This window comes from Patella vulgata, chromosome 7, assembly GCF_932274485.2.
Source record: "Patella vulgata chromosome 7, xgPatVulg1.2, whole genome shotgun sequence".
In the NCBI taxonomy this organism is placed as follows: Eukaryota; Metazoa; Mollusca; class Gastropoda; family Patellidae; genus Patella; species Patella vulgata.
The window spans coordinates 8,795,308-8,819,720 of record NC_065885.2 but is presented as its reverse complement, the minus strand read 5'-3'; the positions used below and the strand labels follow the sequence as shown (position 1 = coordinate 8,819,720).

Below are 24,413 nucleotides of genomic sequence, written 5' to 3'. Positions count from 1 at the left end.
TGGTTTCGAATCCCCGGTTGTACGTGACAAGGAGTAGGGTTGCCTGTCCAACCTCGTGGGTTTTCTCCGGGTCCTCCGGTTTCCTCCCACTGCTAAAGACCCCTACGCGCAAGCGAATTATTGAAATAAAATTAAACCAATGACCTAGTCTGTGTCGAGTGGCCGTTAAACCCCATTTCCCTCTCTCTCTCTCTCTCTCTCTCTCTCTCACAAAAGTGATTGCCATAAATACAGATGGACACAGTAGATCACCAAATATTTCTACGCCGTCACCCGAATGTAGGGCGAAAGTTATTTTTAGTCTTTCTCTCCCTTTTCCCCCTTTTGCATGGCGATTTTTGTTGACTTTTTTGGTGTAGAATCGAAGAAAAGGGTTTAAAAATACATTTCATGCGAGGTTTTGGTGAATATTCATGATTTTGATACGGAAGGATACAAGAGTTGAGAGGTTGGTTAGGTTGAAATGTAGAGCCGAAAATTGCATGTTTACTTGTCTCTACTTCCAGCTTGTGTATCTAAAGTTTTTCACGGTGAACCTCATACGTGCTTTTGGGCATGAGGTTGCCACATGTTCCTCCATCTGTGGCACAAAGCGTTCTACCCAACGAAAATTTTGGGAAAAGTTAGAGCCGGTCTAAGATACGAGATTATCATTAAAGTCAATGGGGAAATATTTAGTTATCTGTGGCCTGTCTGTGTATGATAAGGCTCTGACTGATATGCCTTAGTTTTGAAAATATGAAGATTAAATTCTCAGAAAATATGAATAAAATATTTTGACAACAGAAAATCTAAAGAAAGTTAATTTTTTAAAAGAAATATTTAAAGTTTGGAGAAAAATTGTGATTTTACTGCAAATTTCTCAATTTTCAGTTTTTATTTAATTTTTAACAGTAAGTAACATATTTTAATGCCCAATTTTGGCTTATTAAGCCCCAGAAAGCACAGATAAAGTCAACAGTATTGTAATTTTACCAAATTTTTGTCTAAAAATCAGGAATATTCACAGAATATCTCCAGATTCTCCCATTTCGATGTAGAAATTAATCCTCTCATGACTACTCAAATGGGTTAAAATGTCTAAAATGCCCTTATTTTCATTGCTAATACGACTTAGATGGGATCTATAAGTTTGTCAGGTTTAGAAATAACTCCAGCTTTCCTACATACTGAGTTGATAATGTACAGCAGATGGGTTTGTACAAAATGTTCAAAACAGGGGTTGGCTCAATTTTACCCAGTTCTCTAATATTACAATCAATGCAACTGATTTGTGATTTTTCTGTTTGCATATTGTCAGGAGTTTCTAAAAACATATTCCTTGCCAGTCGGGCTATCTCAAAAAGTGGAAAATTATTGTGTTTTTTTAAAGATGCTACATGTAAATTTTGTACATTTTTCATGACATGGCTGTAAAAAATTATATTTAAAAAAAAAAAAAAATCCAGATTATGAGTGTTTTTTGTGTAATTTATTTGCAACTTGTCTAATTTTTTCACAGAACTCAAATACTGCCTTTAATAAGAACGATTTTTAAAATTTAGCACAAAAGGCCCATGGACCTGAGATGCACCGTTGTACATAAAGCAGCATGAATACTTAAAGGGCCATCATTTTTGCAGTTATTTATTGATTTTAATTTTCTTTCACCGGTTTGTTGCCAGAACATATAGGAAGCATATAAAAAAGGCCTTTTGGTGATACCTGAAGTTTCACCCCTATATAGGACACAGATCACGAAATATTTCTACGCCGTCACCCACGAATGTAGGGCGAAAGTTTTTTTTAGTCTTTCTCTCCCTTTCCCTTTTTCACCCTTTTTGAATGGCGATGTTTGTTGACTTTTTGGTGTAGAATCAAAGAAAATTGTTTGAAAATACATTTTCTGCCAGGGTTTGGTGAATATTCATGATTTTGAGGCGGAAGGATACAAGAGTTGAGAGGTTGGTTAGGTTGAAATGTAGGGCCGAAAATTGCATGTTTACTTGTCTCTATTTCCAGCTTGTGTATCTCAAGTTTTTCAAGGTGAACCTCATACATGCTTTTGGGCAAGAGTTTGCCACATGTTGCTCCATCTGTGGCAGAAAGCGTTCCACCCAACGAAAATTTTGGAAAAAGTTAGAGCCGGTCTAAGATACGAGAATTAACATTAAAGTCAATGGGAAAATATTTAGTGATCTGTGGCCAGATGGCGGTGGCACAGATTGAGTACAAGTAGAGTTATGTTCCCTTTGGCAATCCTGTGTCGACAAACATTCAAAATTATAAGCTGGGAGAAGATACAATCAAGAGAAAAGAGAACCTCTGTAAACCATATAAACCAACAACGGTACTGTATTGTTAGTGATGCAGGACAATGCGCCTGGCAAGGAAGGGACGACCAGTCGTTCGGTAGAGATGAAAACCATGTCCACCCGTGCACTCGGGTCACATCCAGAACCCTTGGAAATTTGATAAAAAAACATTAGGCGGAAATATCCTTCACAGCACACAACATATAAATTATTTAGGGAGAGTGGTTTTACATAGGCTAAGTCTGTTCCCCAATCCAATTCAGACAACCCTAATAAAAATATTGTTAAAAAAACCTCCCAAAAACATGGCGTCTGCCGGTTTAGTACAGATAAGCAGGTCATTAAAAACACATCTCATTTCAATGATTAATATCTTGCACTTTTAAAATCATATATATATATAAAGGTTATTTCGTCCACATTGAGACGCATCTGCTGTTTACAAGTTAAAACGTCTTCTTTTCTCTAAGCATTATCTTTATCAATTCATCAGTATGACATCATAAGGTGAACCCATTACATCCCTATCCCATAATTCCTGTGGTCAGTTAAACAATGGCTGCTTACCAGCTGTCGTACAAATCGCTTCAAAAATACACAATTTTACCCGATAACTTTGCATACAGCTGTGGAGTAAATATTTTATAAATGACAAAAGATAGTCTCATCTAAAATATTAATAGAGGGATGGTTTTGACATAAAGTACTACTACGAGTCGAGGTCACCTAGATACGGCAAATATTTATCATATTAATTTGAATGTGGTTCATTCACAAAAAAATGGAAGACAAGAATTTCGTTCCTTTTGATCAAAAATTTTAAAATAATATTTTTTTTACAACTAATCTGATTAAAACACAGATCCAATTTCGTTTCGTTTTTATAGTTCAAAATTTCGTTTTACTTGTCTTTACTACACTAGGATCTGGAAGAGTTCTGAATGATGTGAGCTATCGTACGTAATTAACGTACGGAAATTAATTGGTGGCTAGCTTTTTTTTCGCACGTATACAGTGAATGGCCATTTTGCTCAGTAATCCCAGCCAGAATTTGGCTATTTTCTAAATTTGCGTTAAAGTTTAAAATATTTGTTTTAGAACTGAAACACATTAACTATTAGTCAATCCCAACACTAAAAACATCAACAGAATTGATTGTGTATATCTGAAATAGACCCGACCGACGCACCAAATAGTGCAATATGGCGGCCTCTATGAACAACCCTCGCAGACGCTGTCATTGAAGACAACGTCAATTCTGTGAGTTGTAGATGTTATTTTTGTAAAAAATCATTGGAAGAAGAGAGAACATGTTGGGACTGTACGAATTATATAGTCTTTATGGGTGCAACGGACACAATGCTGAAGATAAACTTATTGTTCACAATGTTGACCTCATGACCCATTGACGCCAATGTCATGACCTGTGATGTGTCGATCACGTGATATGGATATCATGGCTACTGACTGTGTCTGAGATACTTCTCCGCAGGTAGCGTGTCTCAGATGTTAAGAATGGTGAGCTATTAGCTAATAAAACGGTCTGTTACGGTGAGCTTTAGGTGTGTTTTGCACGGAACTGTGGGTAATCCACTAGTAACATCAATGCTGATTGGTTAATCAAATGTCTGACGTCATAGGTCAAAAGCTACTCGTATGACCTCTGACGCAACCTATCGCTACAACCGGTCAGATCTTCATGTAGTGTAGGCCATCGAAAGTATAAAAAAAACGAAACGAAATATAGATCTGTATTTTAATCAGATTTTATAACAACCACATGTAACACGTTTCATTGACACAAAATTAAGATTCGAGTGTTCCAGATCGGTTTGAACTGGAATTTAGAAATCCATCGCCCAGAACCTACCTATGATGAAGTGAAGGGTGTCGTGAAGTAAGGCAGAATATGTTTTCTATACATCTTCGCACCAGACGAGTGGGATATCCATATCTATTTCAAATAGCTGACCACTTACAGACATGTTGTCATGTGACTAGTTCTCTAGCTTAGAGTTATGTTGTCATGTGACTAGTTCTCTAGGTTAGAGTGGTGTTGTCATGTGACTAGTTCTCTAGGTTAGAGTGGTGTTGTCATGTGACTAGTTCTGTAGGTTAGAGCGGTGTTGTCATGTGACTAGTTCTCTAGGCTAGAGTGGTGTTGTCATGTGACTAGTTCTCTAGGTTAGAGTTGTGTTGTCATGTGACTATTTATCTAGGTTACAGTGATGTGACTGGTTCTCTATGCTTAGAGTCATATGGTCATGTGACTTGTTCTCTATCGTGTGGATTGTTATCTGTGTTTGGAGCCATGTTGTCATGTGACGGAGCATAGTTATCCAGGCTGATTCAACGAAGAAACTGTATGACTGACATGAGGTTTAACGTCCTACCGTTCTTCACCAACCGGGGTAATGAAGGAAGATGGGCCACTCCGAAACTGCTTGGGACACGGAACAACTGAGAGAAAAAATGAAATGTTCTGCTGCGACAGGGGTAAGAACAAGACGGGCATACGTCATACAGTATGTTATGAGGGAAATTTTGCCCGGGCAGCGGCACTATGGCCTACTTTTATGTAGAATTCCAACTGCCATGGGACCTTTTTACGTGCACTCCAAAGTATACACGGGACCTCGAGTTTTCGTCCTATCCCAACGACTAGACAGCTGTCCCGTTCAGGCCTTCCATCCTGCACCACTGACAAGGGGAAACCACGTCAAAAAATCCCGATGAACTTTCTCCGCCAATACAGGAATCGAAAACGCGACCTCCAGTCTAGCGAACCAGCGTCTTACCCACTTAGCCACCGTGGCCCCTTTAACGGAGAGACAAGGTAATGAAATACTGAAAGATACATTATGGGAGATCACATAGAGAGCTGGCAGTGCTAGTTAAAAACTAGATGATGTAAAGGGAATTCGCTGAAAATTTCAGTAAAATTGATCCACTCTGAACACTGAATTTAGCGATTGAATTTTAGGAGTAGCTTTGATCATCATTACTAAAGTCGGTAGATAAAAAACGTAGTCTCGATTATCAATTTCTTGATGTAATCATCGATGAGCTTTGAGCAGCAGATCGGGTTGTAATCCAGTAAATATCGCAGGCTAGCTATGGCATCGATAGTTGATTATGGTCTGGAAAAGTTTATTAATGTCTGATTAATAATTTGGAGAACATTTCAAGCCTAAAGAAAGACCTGCAATAGGCAGATTTAGCTCTTGCATAATATATGTTTAATGTAATTAATAATAAAGTAAAGTTAGTGCAGATTATTTATTTTTTATTATGAACATTTAGATCTATATACAACTCATATAATAAATATAATAAATAATATCTATTTATTTCACACATCCTGAACAACCCCGGATATTTAAAAAACTTGTCCCAGGCAGCCCAATCCAGGGATAATCTCACTGTTTCAATTAAATTGATTGATATTATTTTCCTGTGATGCTTTTTGCCACTAATCTACACATTTAAATAAGGATGATTGACATCATTTTCATAGTCGCCACTATCTACAGTGGGCGGGGAATAGGAATCTATTTTAAGGAATCATGGCGGTAAAAAATGGCGGGAATTCTTGGCCATGTGAACAGAAATGGCGGCCCATGTATACGGGGTTATTCAGGGTGATCAAAATATACACCACATTCTACAATACTTATTATGATAATATCACGTGACAATCATAGTTACTATAAATATATATATACATATACAGAGGTGACCACATAGCAACAATTGAACATAAACACGTGACACATTGTAACCAATCAATGGGCTATAAAATGTAATAAATTAAGATATAATTTGTGAAATGCTGCCGAATTATTAATACATTTTACGACAGTGACATTTATATTCTAATGTAACAGATGTAATTAACATATTAATGAACTGTTCCGAATATTTCGATTACTTCCCTTTGGTCATTCCGAATATTTCGATTACTTCCCTTTGGTCATTCGATTATGTCTTGATTCTGGGTTCGATTCTTCCGAAAAGTTTTCCAGATATATTGCCCTGTTTAAAAGGAACCCATTTGTATAATTAAAGACTTTTGTTAGGCGTTTACGGATCTGAAATAGAAAAAAAAGTATGGATATATATTATAAAATGTATCATATAACTATTATACAATATTGAACCATCGCTCCATACGTTCAAAATTAAAAATGAATGAAAACCAATGACATTAGTAACATCGCCCCAAAGGTGATGAATCACAAAATGAAAATCAATGAAAAGTAGGACCATCTACCCTAGAAGTGAAGCAACCTGAAAGCCCAAAATGACAATCGTGGTACCAGTATGTGGGTCTCACCACTGGTACATCATTTTCAATAGAAGGCTTGATCTCGCTTTAACTACGTACATCTTATCAAGGCGTTCACGTAATACCCTGCATATTTCGGCACTAATTTCGATCGGGTACAAGCTCAGCTTGTGGGCCTACCAGATTCCTCGGTCATCGCAAATACCAAATCTTGCACTATCAAGCTAAAATGTCTACCTGTGATAATGGAGCTGCAAAGTTCAAGATTCGTTCAATGTCAAGGTTTCCGTGGAGGTCGCGATGTCACAACCTCTGATTGGTTCACGTGTCTGTAGATAACCTAGCTATAAGTTCGGGAATTGTGAAGTAATCTAGCAACGTCCAGATGTTATTGTAAAACTCCCAGTCGTTGCTTCAGAAACATGCTGGCACATATGAAGTTGACCGCAGTGTTCCAATAGCAAAATAACTTCAAATAATTTAATAGAAAAACGAATTTCTATTTCTCATTAGCCATGTTTAGAGACATAAAACTTCTATTATTTAGAAAAGTCATAAAACTAGCCGAGGTACATTCACAGGGAGTGGATTGTCTCACGACTGACACCGGATTGGAGAATATTGTCCGATAAATATTTATTGAAATTCTTAAACACGCTGACTACAGACCAAATTTATGCCACAGTAAAACACACCTTGCTAATTGCGTCCAATTGTGTGACCTGTAACACAGAAAATGGAGGTACTAAAACTTCTTACTCGCTCTTCCATTTTCACCCTATGCTTAGACTAGACTAGACTCCCATTCACGACTTGGGTGGGGTGGGGGAATGGCCGAATGGTTGGCGTGTGCGTGTTGTATGATAAGGTCTGTCATTGAGTTAGCTGGCGTGGTTTCGATTCCCCGGTAGTAAGTGATAAGGAGTAGGGTCGCCTGTCCATCCTCGTGGGTTTTTTCCGGGTCCTCCCACTGCTAAAGACCCCTTCGCGGAGGGCGAATTATTGAAACAAAATTAAACCATATGTTGGTCCCGAAACGACCTAGTTTGTGTTGAGTGGACGTTACCACCCCCCACCCCCTCTCTCTTTCTCTCACACTCTCTCATTCACGAATAGCTTTTCCTGGGTGAAAGCAGACGTAAAGCCCCAGAAAAAAAACTGGTCCTAAATGTTTATAAAATCTAAAGTTCATGATAAACTCATAATGCCCGAAATATTCGGGTTAAGTATCCCCCCCCCCCGCGATTATATTCAGTAAACATTCCCTGAACAAACACTGACCGAGTTAACTCTGCGATTGATGTTATTATGATAAATTGGTTAGGATTCCCCGGTTGTACGTGACAAGGAGTAGGGTCGCCTGTCCAACCTCGTGGGTTTTCTCCGGGTCCTCCGGTTTCCTCCCACTGCTAAAGACCCCTATGCGCAAGCGAATTATTGAAATAAAGTTAAACCATATGTTAGTCCCGAAATGACCTAGTTTGTGTCGAGTGGACGTTAAACCCCATTTCTCCCTCTCTCTATAAATTGGTTAGACCCATACTACAACTTGACGTCATGTTTACAGAACTCTTTCTTCTTTGAGCGACATTTAGCAATTGACACACGTAATAAACACAAAAACATAATATGGAAAGCAATTACTAATTTAATCAAATCGACGTTTCGTTGAGGGTTCTCTCACTGTGTTCAAGCAAATCATTCAAACCTCAAGTGTTGGTATATTTACAAAAGAAGATCTTTACCTGAGTTGATTAACAGGCGATATCTAGATTGGGAACAGCAATGGTACAACCTAGAGCAGATGATGAATCACTACCTCCAAATGTTTCTAACAATTTGGTTAAATAACCATTTAATAAAATCTGTATATCTCGACATTTCGAGTTATCAATACTTTGTGTAGCAGCTGCTGTAACTGGGATGGTAACTGTACCAGAACTTTTTACAACGGCACAAGCTAGAAAACAAAAAAAACCCACATCTCATATAAAATCATCATTTATCCAAATAAAGTGGATATGCCAAAACCACGCCAAAGGCTGTTAAATATATATTCGAACAAGAAGTGGCCGGGGTTTCGGTCAATAAAATCAAATGTAGCTGAATATAACTTGCATCGGATAAATATAACTTGTATCAGATAAGGTGTCCACTGGAAAAACTAACGGGAAGCTGCGTTTAAAGGCCTACCTTTCCTAGCCAACCGGGATAATGAATGCGAGCACACCCAATGTACCTGACAGTGTGCTGCGAATTCCAACGGCAAAGGGTAATTTTTTTTTTGGCGTGCCAGCTAATTTTTCATGGGTGCCTTTTCTTTCCAGACCCCCCATTCTGTGAACAATTCCTGACACCGTAGCTCGCTATTTTAAAACAGAACATAGTTTCTCGCTTTGTTTCAAATATGAGAATAATGTATAAAGGGAAGTAAATCTTAATGTCTAAATATGTATACGGGCACAGCACTCAATCCAATCTTTCATTATGTGTGGTTTAATGGTTGAGAGCGAGATATTAAGTAATATATTGAAACAACACGAGGTAGAGAGAGAGAGAAATGGGGTTTAACGCCCACTCGACACAAACTAGGTCATTTCGGGACTAACATATGGTTTCATTTTATTTACATAATTTGCTTGCGCTAGGGGTCTATAGCAGTGGGAGGAAACCGGAGGGCCCGGAGAAAACCCACGAGGTTGGACAGGCGACCCTACTCCTTGCCACGTACAACCGGGGATTCGAAACCACGCCAGTCAACTCAATGACAGACTTTATGATACAGCGCGCGCACGCTAACCATTCAGCCATCCAACCCCCCACAACACGACCTAAGTGTTTTTACAATAAAATAAAACCAAGTACGAACAATCCAAACCACGCAATGTCTTAAGCTCGAGACCATTTAACCACTTAAAATGCAGACACTCGTACGTGCTTTGCAATGAAATACGTCACGCAAGTCCAAAATTTCAACTAGTATAAATAATGTACGCGTTGCACATTGCCCGTACCATTATTTAAAATATCAAACATCAAAGGATGTATTTTAAGGTGTTGTGATTAACCTCAAGATTTGCTAATTTTCATCTTTCAGATAAACTAGACATTTTATTTGTTCTAACAATAGTTTCAAATGTATACGCGTCTTGCTACGGTGTAAGATAAGGAATTAAAATGATCAGGACTTTAATTAAAATAACTGAAATGACGATGACTATATTTAAAATTATTGAAATGATAAAGACTATAATTAAACTAATTGGAATGATGAAGACTATAATTAAAATTATTGAAATGAGGAAGACTATAATTAAAATGTTTAAGACTATAATTAAACTAATTTGAATGATGAAGACTATAATTAAACTTATTGAAATGATGAAGACTATAATTAAAATGTTTAAGACTATAATTAAACTTATTGAAATGATGAAGACTATAATTAAACTAATTGGAATAACGAAGACTATAATTAAACTAATTGGAATAACGAAGACTATAATTGAAATGACGAAGACTATACTTACTGCCTTGACTAGTGGATGCTGATGTAGCACCGTTCGAGAAGGGTGGAACTAAACCGGAAGTAAGACCACTCATACCGTGACCAAGTAACGAGTTCATCAGAAAGAAGTCACGAGCTGTTTTGGAGGTGTTTGAGTTCGCGTCTTTGTTCCTAGTGAGAAGAGATCGACAGCCGTCCGTACAGAATGGATCCTCTTCTAAAAATGGCGAGTCAACCATAGGTGGAATAAACGGTGGTAGCATGGATGCTATGATGACGATGTTAGGTAAGTCAGCTAATGACGGCGTGGCCGATGATGGTGACATCGTCGTAGAGTGCATCATTCCACCAATTGGATATGGCACCATCATGGAACCTCCCATTTGTCCCGTCATGCCTTGTCCCATCATCTGAGGCTGTCCCATCATGACACCGTGTCCATAGCCTTGTTGGCCCATCATGCCATGTCCATAGCCTTGTTGACCCATCATGCCATGTCCATAGCCTTGTTGACCCATCATGCCTTGTCCGCCCATCAAATTAGAGAGCAGGCCACCCGCGTAAACACCCTTATTACCCTTACTTCCCTTGAACAATGGTTTAAATGTTTGCGCTTGGTTGAAAACAGGTGTTTGTGGATAATAACTGGTACTCTGTCCTTTACCCAAGAACGGGCTCTGTCCATAATTTGCACTAAGGAAGGGATTTTGTCCGTAAACTCCATTCATTGGTCCGCTAATAAACGGACTCTGTCCATAACCACCGCCAACGAAAGGACTGTATCCACCGCTGCCGCCGAGAATTGTTCCATAATATCCGCCATAACCGCCTGCTCCAAAACCACCTGATCCATAAACACCCTTTCCATACCCTTTACCGTACCCGCCCTTCCCATATCCTCCCTTCCCATAGCCACCCTTCCCATAGCCACCCTTCCCATAGCCACCGCCATACCCGCCGAGTCCAAAGCCACCACCATAACCACCGCTTCCATACCCGCTCATCCCATAGCCACCTCCATATCCCCCTGAACCATACCCACCACTGCCTCCGTATCCGCCTGAACCATGGCCTCCACTGCCTCCATATCCTCCTGAACCATGGCCGCCACTGCCCCCGTATCCCCCTGAGCTCCCTCCGTATCCACCGTAACCTCCTTTATTTCCACCATAGCCGCTATCACCTTTATTGTTATGTGCGTGAGCACCAGAGATATCTGTCCCGTACCCAGAGTTCGTACCACTGTTGTAATTAGAGCCATGACTATGACCGTGCGATTCATATCCGCCAGAATTACCGCTGTCATAACCCCCGGAATTTCCACCGTCGTAACCTCCAGAATTTCCACTATCATAACCTCCAGAATTTCCACTATCATAACCTCCAGAATTTCCACTATCATAACCTCCAGAATTTCCACTATCATAACCTCCATAATCGCTGCCACCAGAATCACCACCCTTGCTCCAACTATCAGAGCCTCCGCCATGGTAACCCGAGTCACCACCGCTATCATAATCATTATAATCATCATAATCATCATCATCATCTCCTTTATCATAGCCACCACCCTTATTACCACTGCTATAACCACTGTTATAACCCCCGCCCCCTCCTCCTCCCCCTCCTCCTCCTCCTAATCCTTTAGATTTAAGACCAGCATAATAACCCTTGCCGAAACCTGTATTATACCCAGTACCGTAACCACTGTTATATCCACCCTCGTAATTTCCATCATCATCATCTGAAGAACTGTCACTACTTCCACTGTCTCCTTTACTGTAACTCTGACTATAGAAGTCCTCGTACTCATCCACCTCCCATGAGTCATTCACATCCGAGGCGCCTCCGCCACCTCCACCTCCGCCTCCTCCACCTCCGCCGCCGCCTCCGCCGCCCCCTCCTCCTCCACCGCCTCCCCCATTACAGTTGACATCTTTCGGCCAGTTGCAGACACTTAGAGTCATATCAAACAGTAGGTTTCCAGGACAATTAAATCGGTACTCAATAGAATTGGCGCATTGATAAAACACGCTGCAGTCCTGAGGGTCCCGTCGGAACGCTCCGGTTACACAATCTGCAGGTACCGCGTTCTGGTTTTGGAGACTGCTGCTCTGCCATGATCCGCCAAATACCTGCGATATACCTGAAATAGATGTATTATTTCATTAAATACATATGATACACCTGAATAGATGTAATATTCCAGTCAGTTGAAATGATAAAATAAAGCTGAAAAAGATTTAAATCACGTTACAGGCATTTAAACATACATTATGCAAGAGCTAAATCTGCCTATCGCAGGTCTTTCTTTAGGCCCGAAATCTTATCTGAATTATTAATTAGACATTAATTAACTTATCCAGACCATAATCAACTCTCGATGTCAAGGCTAGCATTCGATAACGACTGGATTAGAATCCTATATGCGGCAAACGCTCATTGATAATTAAATCAAAACATTGGATAATCGAGACTATGCTTTTTAACGTACTAACTTTAGTAATGATGAACGAGGCTAGGCGGAAATTTACAAAGCTGATATCTCGGTTCATAGTGGACCAATTTGACTGAAATTTTCAACAAATTACCTTTACATTATCTAGTTTTTAACTATTATAGCGAGAACTGTCAGCTCTTTATCTAATCTTCCATAATGTATCTTTAATAGTTATATTAACACAAGGCATTGTTTATGGATAAACTATTTCTGAATTGTTTCAATGGCATTTAGTAATTGAACTGGGGTAAACAGGTGACAATTTTATGGAATACAATTACTGCTTATTACTGAGCGACGTTTCGACTAGGCTCTTCTCTGGTCATTATCAAGCCATCGGAACGTCGCTCAGTTTTAAGCAGTAAATGTATTCCATAGCAGTAATTGATTTCCACAGAATGGTGACTTGTATATTTCTAAATTGTTTACTTTCAACGAGAATATTCTTGTGTTTATGTCGCAAATGATACACAGAAAGAGAGAGAGGGAGAGAGAGAGGGGGAGATGAGGCTTAACGTCCACTCGACACAAACTATGTCATTTCGGGACTAACATATGGTTTAATTTTATTTCAATAAAGAACAAATTCATGAATACATGAAACATATATGTTACAAAGAACAAATTCATCAATATATGAAACATATATGTTACAAAGATAGTACGGAATTAAGAATAAGCCGAAACAGAGAAAATAATATTTTTATAATAAACAAAAGTACCAATACCCCCCCCCCCCCCAAAAAAAAAAGCCCAATTGCTGCAACATTTGAAGTATATCTGTTGAAAAAATAAATAAAATAAATAATAAAAATAAATAAAAAAACCCCTAAGAATAATAAGCTTAAACTAATATTTATAAATTTAAATTTTATAAGAAGAATTACTGAAATATTTGAATCATAGTCGTTATAAAAATTATCACAAGAAGAAACTAGAAATATTTGTTTTCGATCCCCCGGTTGTACGTGACAAGGAGAATGGTCGCCTGTACAACCTCGTGGGTTTTCTCCGGGTCCTCCAGTTTCCTTCCACTGCTAAAGACCCCTACGTGCAAGCGAATTATTGAAATAAAATTAAACCATATATGTTAGTCCCCAAATGACCTAGTTTGTGTCGAGTGTTAGTCCCGAATGATCTGGTTTGTGTCGAGTGGAAGCTAAACCCCATTTCTCTCTCTCTCTCCTAATATAGAGCCAAAAGAAAAATTAAAAATATTTGTTTATTTTTTTAATCTTTACTACATGCGCCGTAAAACTTGCAGTCATGTGTAGAATATGTGTAATAATTAAGAATCCTTTTGATGATTTGTTGATTGGGGAGATTTTGTTGGGAACTGTTTGATGGTGCCATGTATCAACAGTATAACACCACCTAACACCACCTCAACACTCAGATTAACCGTTTAATCTGTGTCTATACTGACCCACCACGTCCTCAACAACTCCTCGTACTGGGGACGAGACACACAGTTATTTGTCACAAGCACGGAGATAAACAAAACAGGTCAACAAATAAACAAACAGTGGTAATGTTTAAAGTGGACTTCGATTGTTCGACATTTTCAAAATGAAATGAAATGAAATGGGGTTTAACGTCCTACTGTTCTGCTCCTATACTGGGCTAATGAAGACGGGCATACGCCAGTGTGCTATGAGGGAAATTTTGCCCGGGCAGCGGCACTATCGCCTACTCTTATATCGAAATCCAACTGCCAAGGGATCTTTTACGTGCATTCCAATGTATACACGGGACCTCGGTTTTTCGTATCATCCGAAGGACTAGACAGCTGTCCTTGTCATCGACATTTTCAACATGGTATAAAAGGCAAGCATGTTAATACATTACATTGGGGGGGGGGGGGGGGTCACCACTGGCTTTAGCGGTCGTGGTCGTAGTTTCGTACCTCGGTGAGAGAGTTTGTTGCTTGGTGACCTCTCAACTTCGTGGGTTAACTCCGGGTACTCCTGTATTCACTCACAGAAAAGACCCCGCGCGTGCAATAATATAATACAAATGAAATTTTGACAACTTGTCTGCGATATCACCATCGGTGGAAGCGGACGTTAAACACTAAGAAGAATAAGAACAACACTACATTACACGTAGATACACTGTTAGGAATAAATGTTAATTTACCATAAGAATATGAGAGAAAGAGAGAGAGAGAGAGAGAGAGAGAGAGGGGGGGGGGGTAATGTTCACGCGACACAAACTATGTCATTTCGGGACTAACTTATGGTTTAAATTTTTATTTCAACAATTCGCTTGCACGTAGGGGTCTTTAGCAGCGGAAGGAAACCGGATGACCCGGAGAAAACCCACGAGGATGGACAGGCGACACTACTCGTTGTTACGTACAACCGGGGATTCGAAACCACACCAGTTGACTCAATGACAGCATAAGATTATGGTAAAATATTTACATAGTTGTATGTTATTTTACATGTATATGTTTTGTTACAACAAAATAGGAGTGATAGTACAAATAATCGTAAAAACCCAACATTTTTTACAATTGATTTTACCCTAAAATAAATCATTTTACAACCGTCACTTCAAAATACAGAAATTTACAGTGTATTCCGTCCGACTATGATAAGAGGTGTCGTAGTCCAAATTGGTTGTCGTAAATATTTACTTTCACAGAATTAGCCTATTCAATGATTTAAAAAATTAAAGGTTTTTGTAAACAATTCTCAGCATACAACCAAATCACAGTAATATATAAGTTTATAATATTTACTGATTCTTTACGTCATGTTTAAATCTTTGTATCCTATTTAGGCTAGTAATGTCTAAGTCCAAGGGGGTCACGGTGGTTAAGTGGTTAAGATGCTGGTTTGCTAGCCTGGAGGTAGGATGTTCGATCCCTGCATTGGCCGAGAAAGTTCATCGAGACTTTCCGGCGTGGCTTCGCTTTGTCAGTGGTGCAGGACGGAGGGCCTAACAGCTGTCTAGTCGTTCGGATATGACGAAAAAGCGAGGTCATGAGTAGACTGTAGTGCCGCTGTACGGGCAAAATTTCCCTCATAGCACACTGTATGGCATATGCCCGTCTTCATTAGCCCAGCTCGGAGCAGAACAGTAGGACGTTAAACCCCATTTCATTTCCACGACCAAGTAGTAAATAACAGCACGACAACCATCAGGTTTAGCTTCCTCGTGTTTTGATTTTCGTTTATACATACATTAGGCCTACATTTATCAGGGACATGAGTTTTAGTTTGAAAGAAATGAATAGCATATTTGTAAATTGGTGGTAAGCGCGTGCGCGTTGTGTCATAAGGTCTGTCATTGAGTCCCCGGTTGGGCAACCTAAAGCCCAAAAAGACAAATCGTTGTACGTGGGTCTCACAACTGGCACGTATGAAGTTGTGTTCCAACAGCAAAATAACTTCAAATAATTAAATACAAAACCCGAATTTCTATTTCTCAATAAAATTGAACCATATGTTAGTCACGAAGTGACCGAGTTTGTGTCGAGTGGACGTTAAACCCCAAGATAAAGTTTCAAAAAGAGCACCCCATCCCCACCCAAACACGCACCCAACGAAACCTCAAAGGGTTGTCGTTTTACTAGCTACCGTATCAATAATTCAGGAGGTCTGTAGATCAAAATAAAGGTAATATACACAAGTCCCCCGCTCTCCCAGACCCCACCAGGCCAAACAAACACAAAGAAACCCCAAGGGACTGCCGAGCCGTTTTGTTAGGATCCGTATTGATGATTCAGAAAGAATCCCGGTGTTTAAATTAAAGCACGATTCCACTTTGACTGGGCGTATATCACATTGTAGCCATCTTTAAATTGCAGCAGCTTCGCAAAAAATTGTCGGAAAAAAGTTGAGACCGTGAAAATTATTCAAATATCTTTCTAGTGTATGTGTCGAGACTAATTCACAAAGTATATAGCATATCACTTTGACAAACAAATCAGAATGACAGTGTCAATTTCTTTTCGGATTTTTTTACTGAGTTTTGTTTGTTTTAAATGATCGTTATCACAGAAATATAAAAAAAATTGTTTTCCTCCCTTCTAAATATTTCACGTCGATGCTGAAAATAGTTTCATTGTCTCAAATCTATCACGTCCTCATTTCAACTTTTAAAAAAAATCAACACTACTTCTAACTCTGCTGTATATAATTCAACACGGAAGACAATAATACATTAAACATTCCTTAAATAGATGGTATCAGATGTTCTGAAACCATTAAGTATACAATGTCTCGTGCACAACACGTGTTACCACAGAAACAAACATGATACTGACATAAAATAAGATGACGAGCTCCAACATGCCAATCAAACTGACAAACTATAATTAATGTTTAACTGCAAATCTTTAGACAACGCAGTGACAAGATGGCAAGATCTGCTAGTTTAGTTTTGGTTTCGATTCCCCGGTTGTACGTGCCAAGGAGTAGGGTCCCCTGTCCAGCCTCGTAGATTTTCTCCGGGTCCTCCGGTTTCCTCCCACTGCTAAAGGCCCCTACGTGCAAGCGAATTATTAAAATATAATCCCGAAATGACCTAGTTTGTGTCGAGTCGACGTGACACCCCACCCCAGTGAATTTCAATATATTCCTGGGACTCAGAGCGATTTGTATTCAGTGAAATTAAAAATGTTTCCAGGAATCGAAATGTCTAGAGAAATCAAAATTTAGGAATAATAAAGACTGTAACATTTTCTTCTATTGATAAGTAAAAAGTTTCCGGAAATTAAACGCTGTAAAAAATATTTTAGTCTTACCTATAAATAAAGGCAAATAATATCCAAGCCGTTCTATCCGCATCATGTCGAATTCAACTCTTTCAAATAGTCCGGATAATTTTTTGCGTCCTCGTTATATAGACGATAGCGCTATCATGGCGGAGCAGAGCAGAAGAACCACAGTTTCATGTCAGAATGGTGAACAATTGTTAAGGTCACGACTTATCCCCCCTGATCAACTCTCTCGTGTTGAAAGAAAAGATTATGTATAAGATGTAACGTACGGCGGTGAAATAGTTACTAGGTGATCACGTGATGAATAGAAGCGACGGTACCATAAGGTAAAGTTGTTACACTGGTACAAAAACCTCTCAATGAGAACAATGTTGTTAAGATGGACGTTATTAAACAAAGATACCTCTCACAGTTCACTGGTACATGACCAATACCCGTGTAAAAACACGTGGACTTATGTACACGTCACACGATACATACAAATACGTCACCAATGTGTGTAAAGTAATTTTAAAAATATCCTGTTGACCCGACTATATTAGTTTATTTTGTGGTTTGAGTTGATTTTCAAGGATTAGGAATCTGTGTCAAATTATTGAACACCGCGTGAAAATTTTGCTTTAAAAATAAAATGAAACAATTCATAGTGTTTGTAACTATGAAGGCATATTGCCTTGAAAAGGCCGTAGTGCTGATGTCCGGTAAAATGCCCCTCATAGCGCATTGTGTGACTGTATGTCCGATTACATTAGCCCAGGCTGTGCCGAACAGTAGACCGGTAAACACCATTTGATGTCAAATATATATAGTATGCCAAAGTGACTTGTCAAAACGGAGTCAATAACATTGCACGACTGTAGATTTTGATGGACCTCCTTAAAATCGCATGCGCCGAGCGATGCGATGCTACAAATATACAGTAAAGCTGCTGATGATTAGGATGTTGGATGGAGGAATTGTCAGCACATGCGCGTTGTATCATAAGGTATGTCATTGAGTCAACTGGCGTGGTTTCGATTCCCCGGTGACAAGGAGAAGGGTCGCCTGTCCAACTTCGTAGGTTCCCACAGCTAAAGACCCCTATGCGCAAGCGAATTATTGAAATAAAATTAAACCATATGTTAATCCCGAAATGACATAGTGTGTGTCGATTGGACTTTACTCCCCCATCTCTCTCTCTCTCTCTCTCTCTCTCTCTCTTGCAGCCAGAGTGTAAAATATGAATGTATAGCGTGGGTAAAATATAACCGTGTTTGTTTTTTCAGGTGACCTGTGACTTTTATAAACCAGATAATAAACATGATTATTTGAAGGTTTCAGGGGAGATATTTAAAGGTTGATGTTTGTTTAAACTTTAACATAAAACTAAACAAACTCTTTATGTCAGTGTTTTTTATTTTACTTTCTTTTTAAACAACAATCATACACACAATACAAACACCAATATGGACAGTTTATTATACATATATTAATATATCATAGTCAACTATCCAATACATGTATTAATAGAACATACTAATATACCGGAGATGTCGGACCAATATGGACAATATATTATAGATCATAGTCAACTATCCAATACATGTACTAATATATCATACTAATATACGTTAGAATAGTCAACTATCCAATACATGTACTAAAATGTCATACTAATATACCGGAGATGTCGGACCAATATGGACATTATATTATTATGCATGTATTAATATATCATAGTCAACTATCCAATACATGTACACATAGAACATACTAATATACCGTAGATGCCGGGTCAATAATCAAACGATCTAAAAAGATTGCATCTGAAGACAGATGTCTGTCATTACCACAAGAACATCTCGAGACACTCGGCAAACCGGAAACTTTGAAAGTGGTTCCAATGGCAGACTTCATCATACAGTCGGGGCTAGATGTAGTGTACTGGGGTCTGCCGAGGTTTGCCGAGTGATCTCGGGAATGAAGTTGTTCCCGGTACTGATTTGGATCCTGTAGGATAGTCAGTATCATTTCTAGACCAACCAGACTTTCAAAGATTTAACATGAGTGCATCTGAAGATAGCTGTCCTCAATTACCACTGGAACATTTCACGGTATTAATTAGTCTGCTGTAAGGTAATCAGTATCAGTTCACGGTATTAATTAGTTTGCTGTAAGGTAATCAATATCATTTCTAGTCCAATTAAACATTTTGTTATAAAATGAAAACTGCCGAGAAAAGAATAATATACATTATTTTATGAAATTATGATATGGTGATGTTCTGGATAATCAAATCTTTACACACAGTTACACAAGTTGGAAATTTATATCTAGATGAATAAAGGGCGAATATGATTATAACATGAAGGTTTTTAGGGATGTTAATAAGGACAAATTTAGAATTTTACACTTTGGTTATATCATCTGTCTAAGAGGGGGAGGGTGGGGGTATGATTGGTTGAAAGCTGACAGAGAAGGCGGGTGAAGGGATAGGGATCATTGATAGTAACGACATTCAACACGAAGACGCGACGTGGATTAATTGATAACAGTGGAAAGGAATAGCCAGGGAATACAAATAAAAAGCTAATTATTAAATAGCTAATCAATAACCAGCTAATCAATAAACAGCTTATTAATAATTAGCAAATCAATAAACAGCTAATCAATAAATAACTAATCAACAAGTAGCTAATCAATAAATCGCTAATCAACAAATAGCTAATCAATAAATAGCAAATCAATAAATAGCTAATCAATAAATAGCTAATCAATAAATGTTATTATGATAGAATCCTTTTCTATTCAAGAACGAGAACTGTTCAAATGTAGAAAACTATCCTTTGTTGGCACACAAGGAACTCACTATTATATATAGATGTTATTTTATATAATATATGATATAAGCGAGAAAAGCTATTTTACAGGAAATAGTTGAATAATACAGGACATGAACTGAACAATTAACATTTACAGCTAAATATTCACCAACAAGTAGATTTAAAGTAAGTTATGAGTAATGGACCTTGAGAAAGGTGACTCAAAATTTATTGAAGTTTCTGAGAAAACAAATTGTAGGTAGATCGCATGATGATGAGGAAAATGTTAGGAGTGATAGCATGCTACAAGGGTAAGGGGGTGTGGATTAAAGGGAAGGGAACACAAACATACATTTCATTCATTCATTAATTGATTCATTCTTATAACAATCTGTTGAATATAGAAATTAGTGTGAGCTGTTGACTGGCGGTTTGTTTACTTACACTCCCCTGGATTTTTCTGTTTTATAACTCTAATTTCCCTCTTCAATAACAATTTATGAAATGTTAAGCAAGAAAGATTGTCTGTATATGACAATAAAATAAAACCAAGTACGAACAATCCAAACCATTAGACAAAATTCGAAGTCCTAAAAAAAGGGTATAGGCAAAATAGTGTAATAAGGCAAAATAGTGTAATCAGCATATGGACTGTTCACCGTGTAAAAAATACACGACAAACAGTGGTAACAGGTGTCCGGAAGAGTAAGCTTACCCTGCCTGGCCACTGATACTATAAAAGTATTAATTCACTGCCGAATAAGTAAACGTACATGGCAAATAGTAACAGCGAGGGGGTGGGGGTGTACAGTACATAATAATTACCAAAACAAAAACTTAAGTGTTAAAATTCTAAGTTCTACATTTTCAGACAAGAGTTGTTTATGGCAATATCACGAAAAGAAGCTTCCAGCGTTTAATTTCCGCTATAATTGTTTTGATGACGGAAGATACAAGGGTGCATGCATTGTTTGGTTTAAGTTATAGATGGTTGAAGTAACAAGTTAGTTTGATGACGTCATGATACAGATGCTGATATGATGATTGACTGTAACCAGGTTTGAATTACGAGTTTAAGGACAGACGAAGGTGATCAAGGTCATATTACAATTGTTGAATGGACAGTTGGATAGATTTAAGAGGGCGCTGTTGGTCACTGATTCAAGACGAGGCAAGTTGGCACCGAGTTTTGTGCAGACATCAGTTTCTAGAGACACAGATTGCCGGTCACCTGCAAAACATAAAAAAAGAGTAAAATGTAAGATACCATTTTGTTGGGTTAAACACATAATTGTATCATTGACGTGATACTATATAAATTATTGCAGCAAAACTACAGGAACGTGAGAAATATAACCTATACTATAGACAACCCATATAATAATGTGTAGAAACCCGCTTAAAAAGGAAGTAACCATCTTTTTGTAAGGAATGAAATGGGCTTTGACGGTCGGATGAAAACGGGGATACGTCATACTGTGTGCTATTAAGAGAACTGAATTCTAGCTGTCAACACGATAATGTGTAAACAGGACCTCGGGTTTACGTCCCATCCGAATGACTACACTTTGTTTCCTGCCAGGCCCTCCGTCATTCTCGCAGATAAGGGGACACCATGCCGGAAAATCGCGGGATCGAACCCGTGATCGCTTGGTTAGCGAGTCAATGCCTTACTCATTGAGCCACGGCAGCGCCGATCTGTTTGTACTTACCAGGTAAACTGCTTAATGGCGTAAAGGAAGGCATAGGTTGAGCTCCACCTCTAATAGTAGCCTGTAACAGTTGCCAGAAGTTGACGTTCTGTTCCTGACACTTCACGTTAGCAGTGGTTGCACATGCTCTACTGGGATAATCATAGGCTTGGTCAGCAGGACAGGTTAGTAAGGAAAGGTTAAAGTTCAAACATGACCAGTATTTATTACAGGTGATATCAGTCCAATCAGGCATGGTACCATTAGCAACCTGACAGAAGAGGAATTTAGAAAACTGGGAGGAGTCTTGCTGCATTTGACCTTGTAAAAGTGGGTTTGGTCCTTGTGGGAAAGGGGTCTGTTGGAAGGGAAAGGGATTTTGTTGGAATGGATCAGCGGCAAATGTGTTTTGGAAAGAAGGCATGGGACCTGGTTGTTGTTGGTAAGGATAAAAGTTTTGAGGGATACGACCAGGGAAAGGAGCTCCTTGAAATGGTTGCTGTGGAATTTGTCCAGGAATCTGCGGAGGAACTTGTCCAGGAAATGGTACAGCTGGTCCTTGATTAGTTTGTGGTGTTTGACCATCGACTGCTGGTACCTGTGGTACCTGTGGTTGATTAGAAACTGGAGGTAGAGAAGGCTGTTGCCCTTGGTTGGGATCTTGTACTGGGGCTACATCAGCACCACCCGGTCCCTGGGCTGGTGGCACCTGAGCTTGGTCTGTTGCTGGGAAGAAATTAGGAACAGATGCGGTGTCTTGTTGACATCTCGCTATACAAATCAGGGCTGAAAAGAAAACAATAAAAAATGCAATAAAAATAGGGTTCAAATCCTACGTACTGTTCTACACCGACTGAGATAATGAAGACGGGGATGCGCCATACAGTCTGCTGTGATGTACATTTTGCCCAGATAGTTGTACAACGGCCTACTCTTAAATCGAATTCAAACTGCCAACGGTTCTTTTACCAGTACGCCAATGTGTACAGGGGACCTCGGTGTTTGATAACAACAAATCATCGGGACAAGTTGTATTTAGTAAGAATTTGTATTTAGTAAGAATTTGTTATCACCGTGAAGATAAAATTCCCACTTTTTAAAATAAATTGCGAGTTCGATATATAATGTCGCAATAGTTTTAAAGCACGAAATATATGCGAAGGAGTAGCAAATAGTAATATATTAATGCGCTTAAATCTCAAGGCGACACGTGACATATTTTAGTCTATATTTCTATGAGCAGAAGGACTAAAATGACGTCACGGATTGTTTATAGACGGAATGTTACGACTACTCACGGAGAACGGCGGAAATTACTAACGTTGATATTTTACCTGTTGCAGGTAATGTTGACATTCGGGTATTTAAACTTTTTTAGATGCTTTTCCCGTGACCTTTAAACTTATTAATATACCTCAACGTTATATAAATGACTAATTTATTAATATGATTACATATACTGGAAGAATCCGGGATAACTTTTTTCTTATATCTAAATTACTAATGGACGTACCAAATAAAACCAAGAATTTTTTCTTAAAAACAGAAAGATACCGTGACCACCCAATTAAGTCGTAGAATTAATATTACGATTGTTTAAAGTATTAAGATATTCACACTTTTGTTGGTTTGTTTTTTGCCTCTGTACATGGAGATTCCCTGGGGGTATTTTCATAATTCCATTAATTCATCTTAACCTAATGTGGTAAAATGTCACAGCCACGGTAATTGTATATTTATAATATTATTTTTATCTGGTCGGATGGCCGAATGGTTAGCATGTGCGCGCTGTATCATAAGGCCTGTCATTGAGTCAACTGGCGTAGTTTCGATTCCCCGGTTGTACGTGACAAGGAGTAGGGTCGCCTGTCCAACCTCGTGGGTTTTGTCCGGATCTTGAGGTTTCCTCCCACTGCTAAACGAATTATTGAAATAAAATTGAACCATATGTTAGTCCGAAATGACCTAGTTTGTGTCGAGTGGACGTTAAACCCCATTTCTCTATCTCTCTATAATAAGTATAAATGTTTACCTGTTAAAACAGTTATTCCCACCGTTACTGCCATTCTAAAAGATTAAACACTCTCTTCAACTAGATGTATATATATAATTCTCAACACGATGCTGATCTAGACGTAAACTGACTAAAACTATATCATCAGTGGTCCCTTATATACATACCGAGGGGACTATACACGATCAGAAACAATGGGTGGTCTCAACATACACCATATTTTACCTATAGAGACATTTTACAGGTGCCCGTTGCTAGCTTAACATTGTTTTAGCAGGAAGTTTGGTAGGTCACATTGATTGTAATTAACTATTTTGTATTAAAGCTGCTTACTAATCAGGAAGTAAACACTAGTTTTAATTGTAATAACGTGATTTAGGAGAAATTATAATCGTTTAGTGATTTGAATCCATTGTTACCGATCTCAGTCATCTGCATGTCAAACTGCAACTGTTTTTTTTAAACTCCAAATAAAATAGTTTAGAAGCTTACAGATATTTTTAAAATTAAAATTTTGACTTTGTTAACAGAGAACAATATAGCCACTATCTATGTTTAGGATAATATGCATAGCTTGTGGCATTC

At 38.5% G+C, this 24,413-nt stretch overlaps 2 protein-coding genes across 2 annotated transcripts; both read right to left on the bottom strand.

Moving 5' to 3' along the window:
- Positions 1-5,563: 5,563 nt before the first annotated feature.
- On the bottom strand, positions 5,564-11,692 carry LOC126828092 (uncharacterized). The gene is made up of 3 exons (XM_050557670.2): positions 10,113-11,692; positions 8,328-8,542; positions 5,564-6,385 (listed from the first exon to the last, which is right to left on the bottom strand). The coding sequence occupies exons 1-2, from the start codon at positions 11,092-11,094 to the stop codon at positions 8,337-8,339; spliced, it is 1,188 nt and encodes a 395-aa protein (XP_050413627.2). The 5' UTR covers positions 11,095-11,692; the 3' UTR covers positions 5,564-6,385; positions 8,328-8,336.
- A 7,007-nt stretch (positions 11,693-18,699) lies between these two features.
- Positions 18,700-23,973, bottom strand: LOC126828886 (uncharacterized). Its single transcript, XM_050558965.2, has 3 exons — positions 23,847-23,973; positions 21,836-22,600; positions 18,700-21,354 (listed from the first exon to the last, which is right to left on the bottom strand). The coding sequence occupies exons 1-3, from the start codon at positions 23,878-23,880 to the stop codon at positions 21,197-21,199; spliced, it is 957 nt and encodes a 318-aa protein (XP_050414922.1). The 5' UTR covers positions 23,881-23,973; the 3' UTR covers positions 18,700-21,196.
- Positions 23,974-24,413: the final 440 nt, after the last annotated feature.